The 14,175-nt window shown below is 54.1% G+C and overlaps 1 protein-coding gene across 2 annotated transcripts in view; it reads right to left on the reverse strand.

Annotated features, from left to right (window-relative positions):
- The window catches only part of HTRA2 (HtrA serine peptidase 2), a 131,445-nt gene that overhangs the window by 76,644 nt on the left and 40,626 nt on the right, over positions 1 to 14,175 (reverse strand). For both annotated transcript variants that reach the window (XM_063925997.1, XM_063926002.1), the window contains exons 2-4: positions 11,146 to 11,350; positions 10,844 to 11,038; positions 7,250 to 7,282 (exon numbers count right to left, since the gene is read on the reverse strand). In XM_063925997.1, coding sequence (XP_063782067.1) covers positions 7,250 to 7,282; positions 10,844 to 11,038; positions 11,146 to 11,350 — 433 coding nt within the window. The remainder of the gene's footprint in view (positions 1 to 7,249; positions 7,283 to 10,843; positions 11,039 to 11,145; positions 11,351 to 14,175) is intronic.

Genomic DNA, 14,175 nt, shown 5'->3' on the forward strand with positions numbered 1-14,175 from the left:
AGGATCATCCAGCTATCACCACTGTGTCATTATAGTGCCATCGCACCAGGATCATCCAGCTATCACCACTGTGTCATTATAGTGCCATCGCACCAGGATCATCCAGCTATCACCACTGTGTCATTATAGTGCCATCGCACCAGGATCACCCAGCTATCACCACTGTGTCATTATAGTGCCATCGCACCAGGATCATCCAGCTATCACCACTGTGTCATTATAGTGCCATCGCACCAGGATCATGCAGCTATCACCACTGTGTCATTATGGTGCCATCGCACCAGGATCATCCAGCTATCACCACTGTGTCATTATAGTGCCATCGCACCAGGATCACCCAGCTATCACCACTGTGTCATTATAGTGCCATCGCACCAGGATCACGTAGCTATCACCACTGTGTCATTATGGTGCCATCGCACCAGGATCATCCAGCTATCACCACTGTGTCATTATAGTGCCATCGCACCAGGATCATCCAGCTATCACCACTGCATCATTATAGTGCCATCGCACCAGGATCATGCAGCTATCACCACTGTGTCATAGTGCCATCGCACCAGGATCATCCAGCTATCACCACTGCATCATTATAGTGTCACCGCACCAGGATCATCCAGCTATCACCACTGCATCATTATAGTGTCATCGCACCAGGATCTTCCAGCTATCACCACTGCACCTGATCAGTGCCATCGCACCAGGATCATCCAGCTATCACCACTGTGTCATTATAGTGCCATCGCACCAGGATCATCCAGCTATCACCACTGCGTCATTATAGTGCCATCGCACCAGGATCATGCAGCTATCACCACTGTGTCATTATAGTGCCATCGCACCAGGATCTTGCAGCTATCACCACTGTGTCATTATAGTGTCATAGCACCAGGATCATCCAGCTATCACCACTGTGTCATTATGGTGCCATCGCACCAGGATCATCCAGCTATCACCACTGTGTCATTATAGTGTCATCTCACCAGTATCATCCAGCTATCACTTCTGCGTCATTATAGTGCCATCGCACCAGGATCATCCAGCTATCACCACTGCATCATTATAGTGCCATCGCACCAGGATCATCCAGCTATCACCACTGCACCTGATCAGTGCCATCGCACCAGGATCATCCAGCTATCACCACTGTGTCATTATAGTGCCATCGCACCAGGATCATCCAGCTATCACCACTGTGTCATTATAGTGCCATCGCACCAGGATCATCCAGCTATCACCACTGCGTCATTATAGTGCCATCGCACCAGGATCATGCAGCTATCACCACTGTGTCATTATAGTGCCATCGCACCAGGATCTTGCAGCTATCACCACTGTGTCATTATAGTGTCATAGCACCAGGATCATCCAGCTATCACCACTGTGTCATTATGGTGCCATCGCACCAGGATCATCCAGCTATCACCACTGTGTCATTATAGTGTCATCTCACCAGTATCATCCAGCTATCACTTCTGCGTCATTATAGTGCCATCGCACCAGGATCATCCAGCTATCACCACTGCATCATTATAGTGCCATCGCACCAGGATCATCCAGCTATCACCACTGTGTCATTATTGTGCCATCGCACCAGGATCATCCAGCTATCACCACTGTGTCATTATAGTGCCATCGCACCAGGATCATCCAGCTATCACCACTGTGTCATTATAGTGTCATCGCACCAGGATCATCCAGCTATCACCACTGTGTCATTATGGTGTCATCGCACCAGGATCTTCCAGCTATCACCACTGCATCATTATAGTGTCATCGCACCAGGATCATCCAGCTATCACCAATGAGTCATTATAGTGTCATCGCACCAGGATCATCCAGCTATCACCACTGAGTCATTATAGTGTCATCGCACCAGGATCATCCAGCTATCACCACTGTGTCATTATAGTGTCATCGCACCAGGATCATCCAGCTATCACCACTGTGTCATTATGGTGTCATCGCACCAGGATCTTCCAGCTATCACCACTGCATCATTATAGTGTCATCGCACCAGGATCATCCAGCTATCACCACTGTGTCATTATAGTGTCATCGCACCAGGATCATCCAGCTATCACCACTGAGTCATTATAGTGTCATCGCACCAGGATCATCCAGCTAGCACCACTGTGTCATTATAGTGTCATCGCACCAGGATCATCCAGCTATCACCACTGTGTCATTATGGTGTCATCGCACCAGGATCTTCCAGCTATCACCACTGCATCATTATAGTGTCATAGCACCAGGATCATCCAGCTATCACCACTGTGTCATTATAGTGCCCTAATGTAATATATGAGGCAACAAACACAACATTTTCAGGACCTTTATTTGTACCTTAATTTTTCCCCTCTAAAAAAAAAATAAAAATGTAAATTAGAAAATTATATATATTTTATATATATATATATATATATATATATATATATATTTATTATTTTCTCTAATGTCCTAGTGGATGCTGGGGACTCCGTAAGGACCATGGGGAATAGACGGGCTCCGCAGGAGACTGGGCACTCTAAGAAAGATTTAGTACTACTGGTGTGCACCGGCTCCTCCCTCTATGCCCCTCCTCCAGACCTCAGTTAGAATCTGTGCCCGGACAGAGCTGGGTGCATTTTAGCGAGCTCTCCTGAGCTTGCTAATAAGAAAGTATTTTAGTTAAGTTTTTTATTTTCAGAGAGCTTCTGCTGGCAACAGACTCTCTGCTACGCGGGACTGAGGGGAGAGAAGCAAACCTACTAACTGCGGCTAGGTTGCGCTTCTTAGGCTACTGGACACCATTAGCTCCAGAGGGTTCGAACACAGGATCTTAACCTTGGTCGTCCGTTCCCGGAGCCGCGCCGCCGTCCCAGATTGTTGACACAGATATCGACACGGATTCTGAATCGTGTCGATTGCGATGATGCAAAATTGCAGCCTAAAATGGCTAAAGCCATCCGCTACATGATTATAGCAATGAAGGATGTATTGCACATATCAGAGATAAACCCAGTCCCTGACAAGAGGGTTTATATGTATGGGGAGAAAAAGCAAGAGGTGACTTTTCCCCCTTCACATGAGTTAAATGAGTTATGTGAAAAAGCGTGGGATTCTCCTGATAGGAAAGTGCTGATTTCCAAAAGGTTACTTATGGCGTATCCTTTCCCGCCAACTGACAGGATGCGCTGGGAATCCTCCCCTAGGGTAGACAAAGCTTTGACGCGCTTATCTAAGAAGGTGGCCCTGCCGTCACAGGATACGGCCTCCCTAAAGGATCCTGCAGATAGGAAGCAGGAAGGTATCCTGAAGTCTGTTTATACACATTCAGGTACCCTACTGAGGTCGGCAATTGCGTCGGCCTGGATGTGTAGTGCTGTAGCAGCATGGACAGATAATCTGTCTGAGGAACTGGATACCTTAGACAAGGATACCATTTTACTGACCCTGGGGCATATAAAAGACGCTGTCCTATATATGAGGGATGCCCAGAGGGACATTTGCCTACTGGGCTCTAGAATAAATGCAATGTCGATTTCTGCCAGAAGGGTCCTGTGGACTCGGCAATGGACAGGTGATGCCGACTCTAAAAAGCACATGGAGGTGTTACCTTACAAGGGTGAGGAATTGTTTGGGGACAGTCTCTCGGACCTAGTTTCCACGGCTACGGCTGGGAAGTCAAATTTTTTGCCATATATTCCCTCACAGCCAAAGAAAGCACCGTATTACCAAATGCAGTCCTTTCGTTAACAAAAAGGCAAGAAAGTCAGAGGTGCTTCCTTTCTTGCCAGGTGGAGCCAGGAGCGGTGGGGGCGCATCTCCGAAATTTCAGCCACCAGTGGGTTCGCTCACAGGTGGATCCCTGGGCTATACAGATTTTGTCTCAGGGATACAAGCTGGAATTCGAAGTGATGCCCCCTCACCGTTACCTCAAATCGTCCCTTCCAGCTTCCCCATAAAAAGCTAAGTAGTGTTAGCGGCAATTCACAAATTATATCTCCAACAGGTGGTGGTAAAGGTCCCCCCCCTTCAACAGGGAAGGGGTTACTATTCCACAATGTTTGTGGTACCGAAACCGGACGGTTCGGTCAGGCCCATATTGAATTTAAAGTCCCTGAACATTTACCTGAAAAGGTTCAAGTTCAAGATGGAGTCGCTCAGAGCGGTCATCGCAAGCCTAGAGGAGGGGGATTTTATGGTGTCTCTGGACATAAAGGATGCTTACCTGCATGTCCCCATTTATCCACCTCATCAGGAGTACCTCAGATTTGTGGTACAGGACTGTCATTACAAATTCCAGACGTTGCCGTTTGGGCTCTCCACGGCACCGAGAATATTTACCAAGGTAATGGCAGAAATGATGGTGCTCCTTCGAAAGCAAGGAGTCACAGTTATCCCATACTTGGACGATCTCCTCATAAAGGTGAGATCCATAGAGCAGTTGCTGATCAGCGTAGCACACTCAGGAAGTGTTGCAACAGCACGGCTGGATTCTGAATATTCCAAAGTCGCAGCTGATTCCTACGACGCGTCTGCCCTTCCTGGGCATGATTCTGGACACAGACCAGAAGAAGGTTTTTCTCCCGACGGAGAAGGCTCAGGAACTCATGACACTGGTCAGAGACCTCTTAAACCAAAACAGGTGTCTGTGCATCACTGCACGCGAGTCCTGGGAAAGATGGTGGCATCATACGAAGCCATTCCATTCGGCAGGTTCCATGCGAGGGCCTTTCAGTGGGATCTGTTGGACAAGTGGTCCGGATCACATCTTCAGATGCATCGGCTGATCACCCTATCCCCCAGGGCCAGGGTGTCTCTTCTGTGGTGGCTGCAGAGTGCTCACCTTCTCGAGGGCCGCAGGTTCGGCATACAGGACTGGGTCCTGGTGACCACGGATGCAAGCCTCCGAGGATGGGGGCAGTCACTCAGGGAAGAAACTTCCAAGGGCTGTGGTCAAGTCAGGAGGCTTGTCTGCACATCAATATCCTGGAACTAAGGGCCATATACAACGCCCTGAGTCAAGCGGAGCCTCTGCTTCGCAACCAACCGGTGCTGATTCAGACAACATCACCGCAGTAGCTCATGTAAACCGACAAGGCGGCACAAGAAGCAGGGTGGCGATGGCGGAAGCCACCAGGATTCTTCGTTGGGTGGAGAATCACGTGCAAGCACTGTCAGCAGTGTTCATTCCGGGAGTGGACAACTGGGAAGCAGACTTCCTCAGCAGGCACGACCTCCACCCGGGAGAGTGGGGACTTCATCAAGAAGTCTTCACACAGATTACAAATCGATGGGAACTGCCACAGGTGGACATGATGGCATCCCGCCTCAACAAAAAGCTAAAAAGGTATTGCGCCAGGTCGAGATACCCTCAGGCGATAGCTGTGGACGCACTAGTAACACCGTGGGTGTTCCAGTCGGTCTATGTGTTTCCTCCTCTTCCTCTCATACCCAAGGTGCTGAGAATCGTAAGAAAAGGAGGAGTGAGAACAATACTCATTGTTCCGGATTGGCCAAGAAGGACTTGGTACCCGGAACTGCAAGGAATGCTCACAGAGGACCCATGGCCTCTGCCTCTCAGACAGGACCTGTTGCAACAGGGGCCCTGTCTGATCCAAGACTTACCGCGGCTGCGTTTGACGGCATGGCGGTTGAACGCCGGATCCTAGCGGAAAAAGGCATTCCGGATGAGGTTATTCCTACGCTAATTAAGGCCAGGAAGGACGTAACAGCAAAACATTATCACCGTATATGGAGAAAATATGTTGCATGGTGTGAGGCCAGGAAGGCCCCTACAGAGAATTCCAGCTGGCCGGTTCCTGCACTTCCTACAGTTGGGAGTGACTATGGGCTTAAAATTGGGGTCCATAAAGGTCCAGATTTCGGCCTTATCCATTTTCTTTCAAAAAGAACTGGCTTCACTTCCGGAGGTTCAGACGTTTGTTAAGGGAGTGCTGCATATTCAGCCCCCTTTTGTGCCACCAGTGGCACCTTGGGATCTTAACGTGGTGTTGAGTTTCCTGAAATCCCACTGGTTTGAGCCACTTAAGACTGTGGAGTTAAAGTATCTCACGTGAAAGGTGGTCATGCTATTGGCCTTAGCTTCGGCTAGGCGTGTGTCAGAATTGGCGGCTTTGTCATGTAAAAGCCCCTATCTGGTTTTCCATATGGACAGGGCAGAATTACGGATTCGTCCGCAATTTCTGCCGAAGGTGGTGTCATCTTTTCATTTGAACCAACCTATTGTGGTACCTGCGGCTACTCGTGATTTGGAGGATTCCAAGTTACTAGATGTAGTCAGGGCTTTGAAGATTTATGTAACCAGAACGTCTGGAGTCAGGAAGACTGAGTCGCTGTTTATCCTGTATGCACCCAACAAGCTGGGTGCTCCTGCTTCAAAGCAAACTATTGCTCGCTGGATCTGTAACACGATTCAGCAGGCTCATTCTGCGGCTGGAGTGCCGCATCCTAAATCAGTAAAGGCCCATTCCACAAGGAAAGTGGGCTCTTCTTGGGCGGCTGCCCGAGGGGTCTCGGCATTACAGCTTTGCCGAGCAGCTACTTGGTCGGGTTCAAACACCTTTGCAAAATTCTACAAGTTTGATACCCTGGCTGAGGAGGACCTTGTGTTTGCCCATTCGGTGCTGCAGAGTCATCCGCACTCTCCCGCCCGTTTGGGAGCTTTGGTATAATCCCCATGGTCCTTACGGAGTCCCCAGCATCCACTAGGACGTTAGAGAAAATAAGATTTTACTCACCGGTAAATCTATTTCTCGCAGTCCGTAGTGGATGCTGGGCGCCCGTCCCAAGTGCGGACTTCTTCTGCAATACCGGTGTATAGTTATTGCTTAATAAAGGGTTATGTTATGTTGGCATCCGTTGTTTGATGCTCTGTTGTTGTTCATACTGTTAACTGGGTATAGTTATCACAAGTTATACGGTGTGATTGGTGTGGCTGGTATGAGTCTTACCCTGGATTCCAAAATCCTTTCCTTGTAATGTCAGCTCTTCCGGGCACAGTTTCCTTAACTGAGGTCTGGAGGAGGGGCATAGAGGGAGGAGCCAGTGCACACCAGATAGTACTGAATCTTTCTTTAGAGTGCCCAGTCTCCTGCGGAGCCCATCTATTCCCCATGGTCCTTACGGAGTCCCCAGCATCCACTACGGACTACGAGAAATAGATTTACCGGTGAGTAAAATCTTATTTTTTCCCACAGTTAATCTAAATGGGCAATCTGGGGACAAGGAGAATGATACTTACCAGATTTACCAGCGGACCTCCAGAATTACCAACCTGGCAGGGAGAAAAAAACAAGACGGTAAGGACCACAGGCATAACGGTACCTCGCTGACATGTGCCTCATACCTCAGGATGTATTATGGTGACATCAGAAGACAATTTCTAGTTCCATGACCCGTGTACAGTCTCAGACATATTTATAAAGAACAGTCCAAAAGACATCATGAAAAACAAAGTGAGGTAGCAGATACAATGATCGAGTACAGAGTCAGTAATGTAATGTCTCATGGGGTATCACACAGGTAACTGCCCCCGTCACAGGCAGGAGACCAGCTACAGGGGGTATCACACAGGTAACTGCCCCCGTCACAGGCAGGAGACCAGCTACAGGGGGTAATCACACAGGTAACTGCCCCCGTCACAGGCAGGAGACCAGCTACAGGGGGTAATCACACAGTAACTGCCCCCGTCACAGGCAGGAGACCAGCTACAGGGGGTATCACACAGGTAACTGCCCCCGTCACAGGCAGGAGACCAGCTACAGGGGGTAATCACACAGGTAACTGCCCCCGTCACAGGCAGGAGACCAGCTACAGGGGGTAATCACACAGTAACTGCCCCCGTCACAGGCAGGAGACCAGCTACAGGGGGTAATCACACAGGTAACTGCCCCCGTCACAGGCAGGAGACCAGCTACAGGGGGTAATCACACAGTAACTGCCCCCGTCACAGGCAGGAGACCAGCTACAGGGGGTAATCACACAGTAACTGCCCCCGTCACAGGCAGGAGACCAGCTACAGGGGGTAATCACACAGGTAACTGCCCCCGTCACAGGCAGGAGACCAGCTACAGGGGGTAATCACACAGGTAACTGCCCCCGTCACAGGCAGGAGACCAGCTACAGGGGGTAATCACACAGGTAACTGCCCCCGTCACAGGCAGGAGACCAGCTACAGGGGGTAATCACACAGTAACTGCCCCCGTCACAGGCAGGAGACCAGCTACAGGGGGTAATCACACAGGTAACTGCCCCCGTCACAGGCAGGAGACCAGCTACAGGGGGTAATCACACAGTAACTGCCCCCGTCACAGGCAGGAGACCAGCTACAGGGGGTAATCACACAGTAACTGCCCGGGGGGGTCACGTGCAGGACAGCAGGCCCGGGGGGGGTCACGTGCAGGACAGCAGGCCCGGGGGGGGTCACGTGCAGGACAGCAGGCCCGGGGGGGTCACGTGCAGGACAGCAGGCCCGGGGGGGTCACGTGCAGGACAGCAGGCCCGGGGGGGTCACGTGCAGGACAGCAGGCCCGGGGGGGTCACGTGCAGGACAGCAGGCCCGGGGGGGTCACGTGCAGGACAGCAGGCCCGGGGGGGGTCACGTGCAGGACAGCAGGCCCGGAGGGGTCACGTGCAGGACAGCAGGCCCGGGGGGGTCACGTGCAGGACAGCAGGCCCGGGGGGGTCACGTGCAGGAGACCAGGCCCGGGGGGGTCACGTGCAGGAGACCAGGCCCGGGGGGGTCACGTGCAGGAGACCAGGCCCGGGGGGGTCACGTGCAGGAGAGCAGGCCCGGGGGGGTCACGTGCAGGAGAGCAGGCCCGGGGGGGTCACGTGCAGGAGAGCAGGCCCGGGGGGGGGGGGTCATGTGCAGGAGAGCAGGCCCGGGGGGGGGTCATAAGCAGGAGAGCAGGCCCGGGGGGGGTCATAAGCAGGAGAGCAGGCCCGGGGGGGGGTCATGTGCAGGAGAGCAGGCCCGGGGGGGGGGGGGGGGGGTCATGTGCAGGAGAGCAGGCCCGGGGGGGGTCATGTGCAGGAGAGCAGGCCCGGGGGGTCATGTGCAGGAGAGCAGGGCCGGGGGGGGGGGGGTCATGTGCAGGAGAGCAGGCCCGGGGGGGGGGGATCACGTGCAGGAGAGCAGGCCCGGGGGGGATCACGTGCAGGAGAGCAGGCCCGGGGGGGGGGGGGATCACGAGCAGGAGAGCAGGCCCGGGGGGGGGGGGGGGGGGTCACGTGCAGGAGAGCAGGCCCGGGGGGGGGGGGATCACGAGCAGGAGAGCAGGCCCGGGGGGGGGGGGGGGGGTCACGTGCAGGAGAGCAGGCAAGGGGGGGGGGGAATCACGTGCAGGAGAGCAGGCCCGGGGGAGGGGGGGGTCACGTGCAGGAGAGCAGGCCCGGGGGGGGGGGGGGGTCGTGTGCAGGAGAGCAGGCCCGGGGGGGGGGGGATCACGTGCAGGAGAGCAGGCCCGGGGGGGGGGGGGGATCACGTGCAGGAGAGCAGGCCCGGGGAGGGGGGGGGTCACGTGCAGGAGAGCAGGCCCGGGGAGGGGGGGGTCACGTGCAGGAGAGCAGGCCCGGGGAGGGGGGGGTCACGTGCAGGAGAGCAGGCCCGGGGGGGGGGGGGGGGGGGGGGGTCACGTGCAGGAGAGCAGGCCCGGGGGGGGGGGGGGGTCACGTGCAGGAGAGCAGGCCCGGTAGGGGGGGGGTCACGTGCAGGAGAGCAGGCCCGGGGGGGTCATGTGCAGGAGAGCAGGCCCGGGAGTGGGGGGGGGTCATGTGCAGGAGAGCAGGCCCGGGAGTGGGGGGGGGGTCATGTGCAGGAGAGCAGGCCCGGGGGTAGGGGGGGGGGGGGGGGGTCATGTGCAGGAGAGCAGGCCCGGGGGGAGGGGGGGGGGGTCATGTGCAGGAGAGCAGGCCCGGGGGGGGTCGTGTGCAGGAGAGCAGGACCGGGGGGGTCATGTGCAGGAGAGCAGGCCCGGGGGGGGGGGGGGTCATGTGCAGGAGAGCAGGCCCGGGGGGAGGGGGGGGGGGGGGGGGGGGTCATGTGCAGGAGAGCAGGCCCGGGGGGGTCATGTGCAGGAGAGCAGGCCCGGGGGGGTCATGTGCAGGAGAGCAGGCCCGGGGGGGGGGGGGGGGGGGGGCTTCATGTGCAGGAGAGCAGGCCCGGGGGGGGGGGGGGGGTCATGTGCAGGAGAGCAGGCCCGGGGGGGGGGGGTCATGTGCAGGAGAGCAGGCCCGGGGGGGGGGTCATGTGCAGGAGAGCAGGCCCGGGAAGGGGGGGGTCATGTGCAGGAGAGCAGGCCCGGGAAGGGGGGGGTCATGTGCAGGAGAGCAGGCCCGGGGGGGTCATGTGCAGGAGAGCAGGCCCCGGGGGGGGGGGGGGGGGGGGCGGGGGGGGGGTCATGTGCAGGAGAGCAGGCCCGGGGGGGGGGGGGGGGGGGTCATGTGCAGGAGAGCAGGCCCGGGGGGGGGGGGGGGGGGTCATGTGCAGGAGAGCAGGCCCGGGGGGGGGGGGGGGGGTCATGTGCAGGAGAGCAGGCCCGGGGGGGTCATGTGCAGGAGAGCAGGCACGGGGGGGTCATGTGCAGGAGAGCAGGCCCGGGAGGGGGGGGTCATGTGCAGGAGAGCAGGCCCGGGGGGGTCACGTGCAGGAGAGCAGGCCCGGGGGGGTCATGTGCAGGAGAGCAGGCCCGGGGGGGTCATGTGCAGGAGAGCAGGCCCGGGGGGGGTCACGTGCAGGAGAGCGGCACAGATGAATCTGGCGCAGAGATGAGGGAATAGCGGATATCACTGCGCGGGCTCTGTAGACACCGGAAGGAGTAACGCAGGGACTCACATCTATGATGGCGTCGGTCTGGATAAAGTCCATGTCTTTGTGTGATAGGCCCAGCTCTTCGCTGCCTCTGTGCACAGAGCTGACGATCCCGGAGGTGATGGTATTCCGCAACAAGTATGGCGTCCCCACAGCAACAACAAACTCGCCCTGTCTGACCTCTGAGGAGCGGCCCAGCGGCAGGGTGGGGAGAGAGGCCTGAGAGAGAGAGAGAGAGAGAGAGAGAGAGAGAGAGAGAGAGAGAGACATCAGGGCTTGTATAGGAGACAGCATGGTGCCTCGGTGCCTCGGTCTCACACTGATACCTTGGTAGTAATCCTGACGGTGGCGATGTCCTGTACAGGATCCATATCTGTCACAGCGGCTTCATACACATCGCCATTATACAGCTTCACCCGCACATTCTTCTTATTGGCCACAACGTGCGCATTGGTGACAATCAGGCCGTCGGGAGACACCAGGAATCCGGAACCACTAGAGATCACCGTCTGACGTCCGGTGAAAGGGTGCCTGCGGACGACGACTGCATGGAGATCACTGCCGGCATCTCAGCGCCATGTCCCTACTGGCTGACCACTGCTCACTAAAGTGCCCGCGATCATCCGGGTCCGAGATAGGCAGCCGACAGGGCACAGCGCGTCACACCGGCCAGCCGACTGGGCACAGCGCGTCACACCGGCCAGCCGACTGGGCACAGCGCGTCACACCGGCCAGCCGACTGGGCACAGCGCGTCACACCGGCCAGCCGACTGGGCACAGCGCGTTATACAGGGCAATGGTGGACATAACTATTTTAGTCAAAAATATTTTTTTACTTTTTCATACTTTACCATCCACGCAGAGTACAATTAGGAATAGTAACCTGTGACAAGCGCAGCATGACGAGCAAAGTGACCTTGTGTATATATGTATATGATGCACTAGTGGGGGAGTATATATGTATATGATGCACTAGAGGGGATATATATATATATATATATATATGATGCAGTACAGGGACTGTATATATGTATGTATATGATGCAGTACAGGGAGTGTATATATATATATATATATATATATATATATGTATATGATGCAGTATAGGATATATGATGCAGTACAGGGGGTATATATATCTATATGATGCAGTACAGTGGGTGTATAAATGTATATGATGCAGTACAGGGGGTGTATATATGTATATGATGCAGTACAGGGGGTGTATATATGTATATGATGCAGTACAGGGGGTGTATATGTATATGATGCAGTACGGGGGTTAATATATATCTATATGATGCAGTACAGGGGGTATAATAAGAATTTACTTACCGATAATTCTATTTCTCGTAGTCCGTAGTGGATGCTGGGGACTCCGTAAGGACCATGGGGAATAGCGGCTCCGCAGGAGACTGGGCACAAAAGTAAAGCTTTAGAACTACCTGGTGTGCACTGGCTCCTCCCCCTATGACCCTCCTCCAAGCCTCAGTTAGGATACTGTGCCCGGACGAGCATACACAATAAGGAAGGATCTTGAATCCCGGGTAAGACTCATACCAGCCACACCAATCACACCGTACAACCTGTGATCTGAACCCAGTTAACAGTATGATAACAGAGGAGCCTCTAGAAAAGATGGCTCACTACAGCAATAACCCGATTTTTTGGTAACAATAACTATGTACCAGTATTGCAGACAATCCGCACTTGGGATGGGCGCCCAGCATCCACTACGGACTACGAGAAATAGAATTATCGGTAAGTAAATTCTTATTTTCTCTAACGTCCTAAGTGGATGCTGGGGACTCCGTAAGGACCATGGGGATTATACCAAAGCTCCCAAACGGGCGGGAGAGTGCGGATGACTCTGCAGCACCAAATGAGAGAACTCCAGGTCCTCCTCAGCCAGGGTATCAAATTTGTAGAATTTTACAAACGTATTTGCTCCTGACCAAGTAGCTGCTCGGCAAAGTTGTAAAGCCGAGACCCCTCGGGCAGCCGCCCAAGATGAGCCCACCTTCCTTGTGGAATGGGCTTTTACAGATTTTGGCTGTGGCAGGCCTGCCACAGAATGTGCAAGCTGAATTGTACTACAAATCCAACGAGCAATAGTCTGCTTAGAAGCAGGAGCACCCAGCTTGTTGGGTGCATACAGAATAAACAACGAGTCAGATTTTCTGACTCCAGCCGTCCTGGAAACCTATATTTCCAGGGCTCTGACAACGTCTAGCAACTTGGAGTCCTCCAAGTCCCTAGTAGCCGCAGGCACCACAATAGGTTGATTCAGGTGAAACGCTGAAAACCACCTTAGGGAGAAACTGAGGACAAGTCCTCAATTCCGCCCTGTCCGAATGGAAAATCAGATGAGGGCTTTTACAGGATAAAGCCGCCAATTCTGACACGCACCTGGCCCAGGCCAGGGCCAACAGCATGACCACTTTCCATGTGAGATATTTTAACTCCACATATTTAAGTGGTTCAACCAATGTGACTTTTGGAACCCAAAAACTACATTTAGATCCCAAGGTGCCACTGGAGGCACAAAAGGAGGCTGTATATACAGTACCCCTTTCACAAACGTCTGAACTTCAGGGACTGAAGCTAGTTCTTTTTGGAAGAAAATTGACAGGGCCGAAATTTGAACCTTAATGGACCCCAATTTCAGGCCCATAGACACTCCTGTTTGCAGGAAATGTAGGAATCGACCTAGTTGAAAATTCCTCCGTCGGGGCCTTACTGGCCTCGCACCACGCAACATATTTTCGCCAAATGCGGTGATAATGTTTTGCGGTTATATCTTTCCTGGCTTTGATCAGGATAGGGATGACTTCATCCGGAATACCTTTTTCCTTCAGGATCCGGCGTTCAACCGCCCTGCCGTTAAACGCAGCCGCGGTAAGTCTTGGAACAGACAGGGTCCTTGCTGGAGCAGGTCCCTTCTTAGAGGTAGAGGCCACGGATCCTCCGTGAGCATCTCTTGAAGTTCCGGTTACCAAGTCCTTCTTGGCCAATCCGGAGCCACGCATATAGTGCTTACTCCTCTCCATCTTATAATTCTCAGTACCTTGGTTATGAGAGGCAGAGGAGGGAACACATACACTGACTGGTACACCCACTGTGTTACCAGAGCGTCTACAGCTATTGCCTGAGGGTCCCTCGACCTGGCGCAATACTTGTCGAGTTTTATAAACATGTGGAAGACTTCTGGGTGAAGTCCCCACTCTCCCGGGTGGAGGTCGTGTCTGCTGAGGAAGTCTGCTTCCCAGTTGTCCACTCCCGGAATGAATACTGCTGACAGTGCTATCACATGATTTTCCTCCCAGCGAAGAATCCTTGCAGCTTCTGCCATTGCC

Source organism: Pseudophryne corroboree, chromosome 1 (assembly GCF_028390025.1).
Source record: "Pseudophryne corroboree isolate aPseCor3 chromosome 1, aPseCor3.hap2, whole genome shotgun sequence".
In the NCBI taxonomy this organism is placed as follows: domain Eukaryota; kingdom Metazoa; phylum Chordata; class Amphibia; order Anura; family Myobatrachidae; genus Pseudophryne; species Pseudophryne corroboree.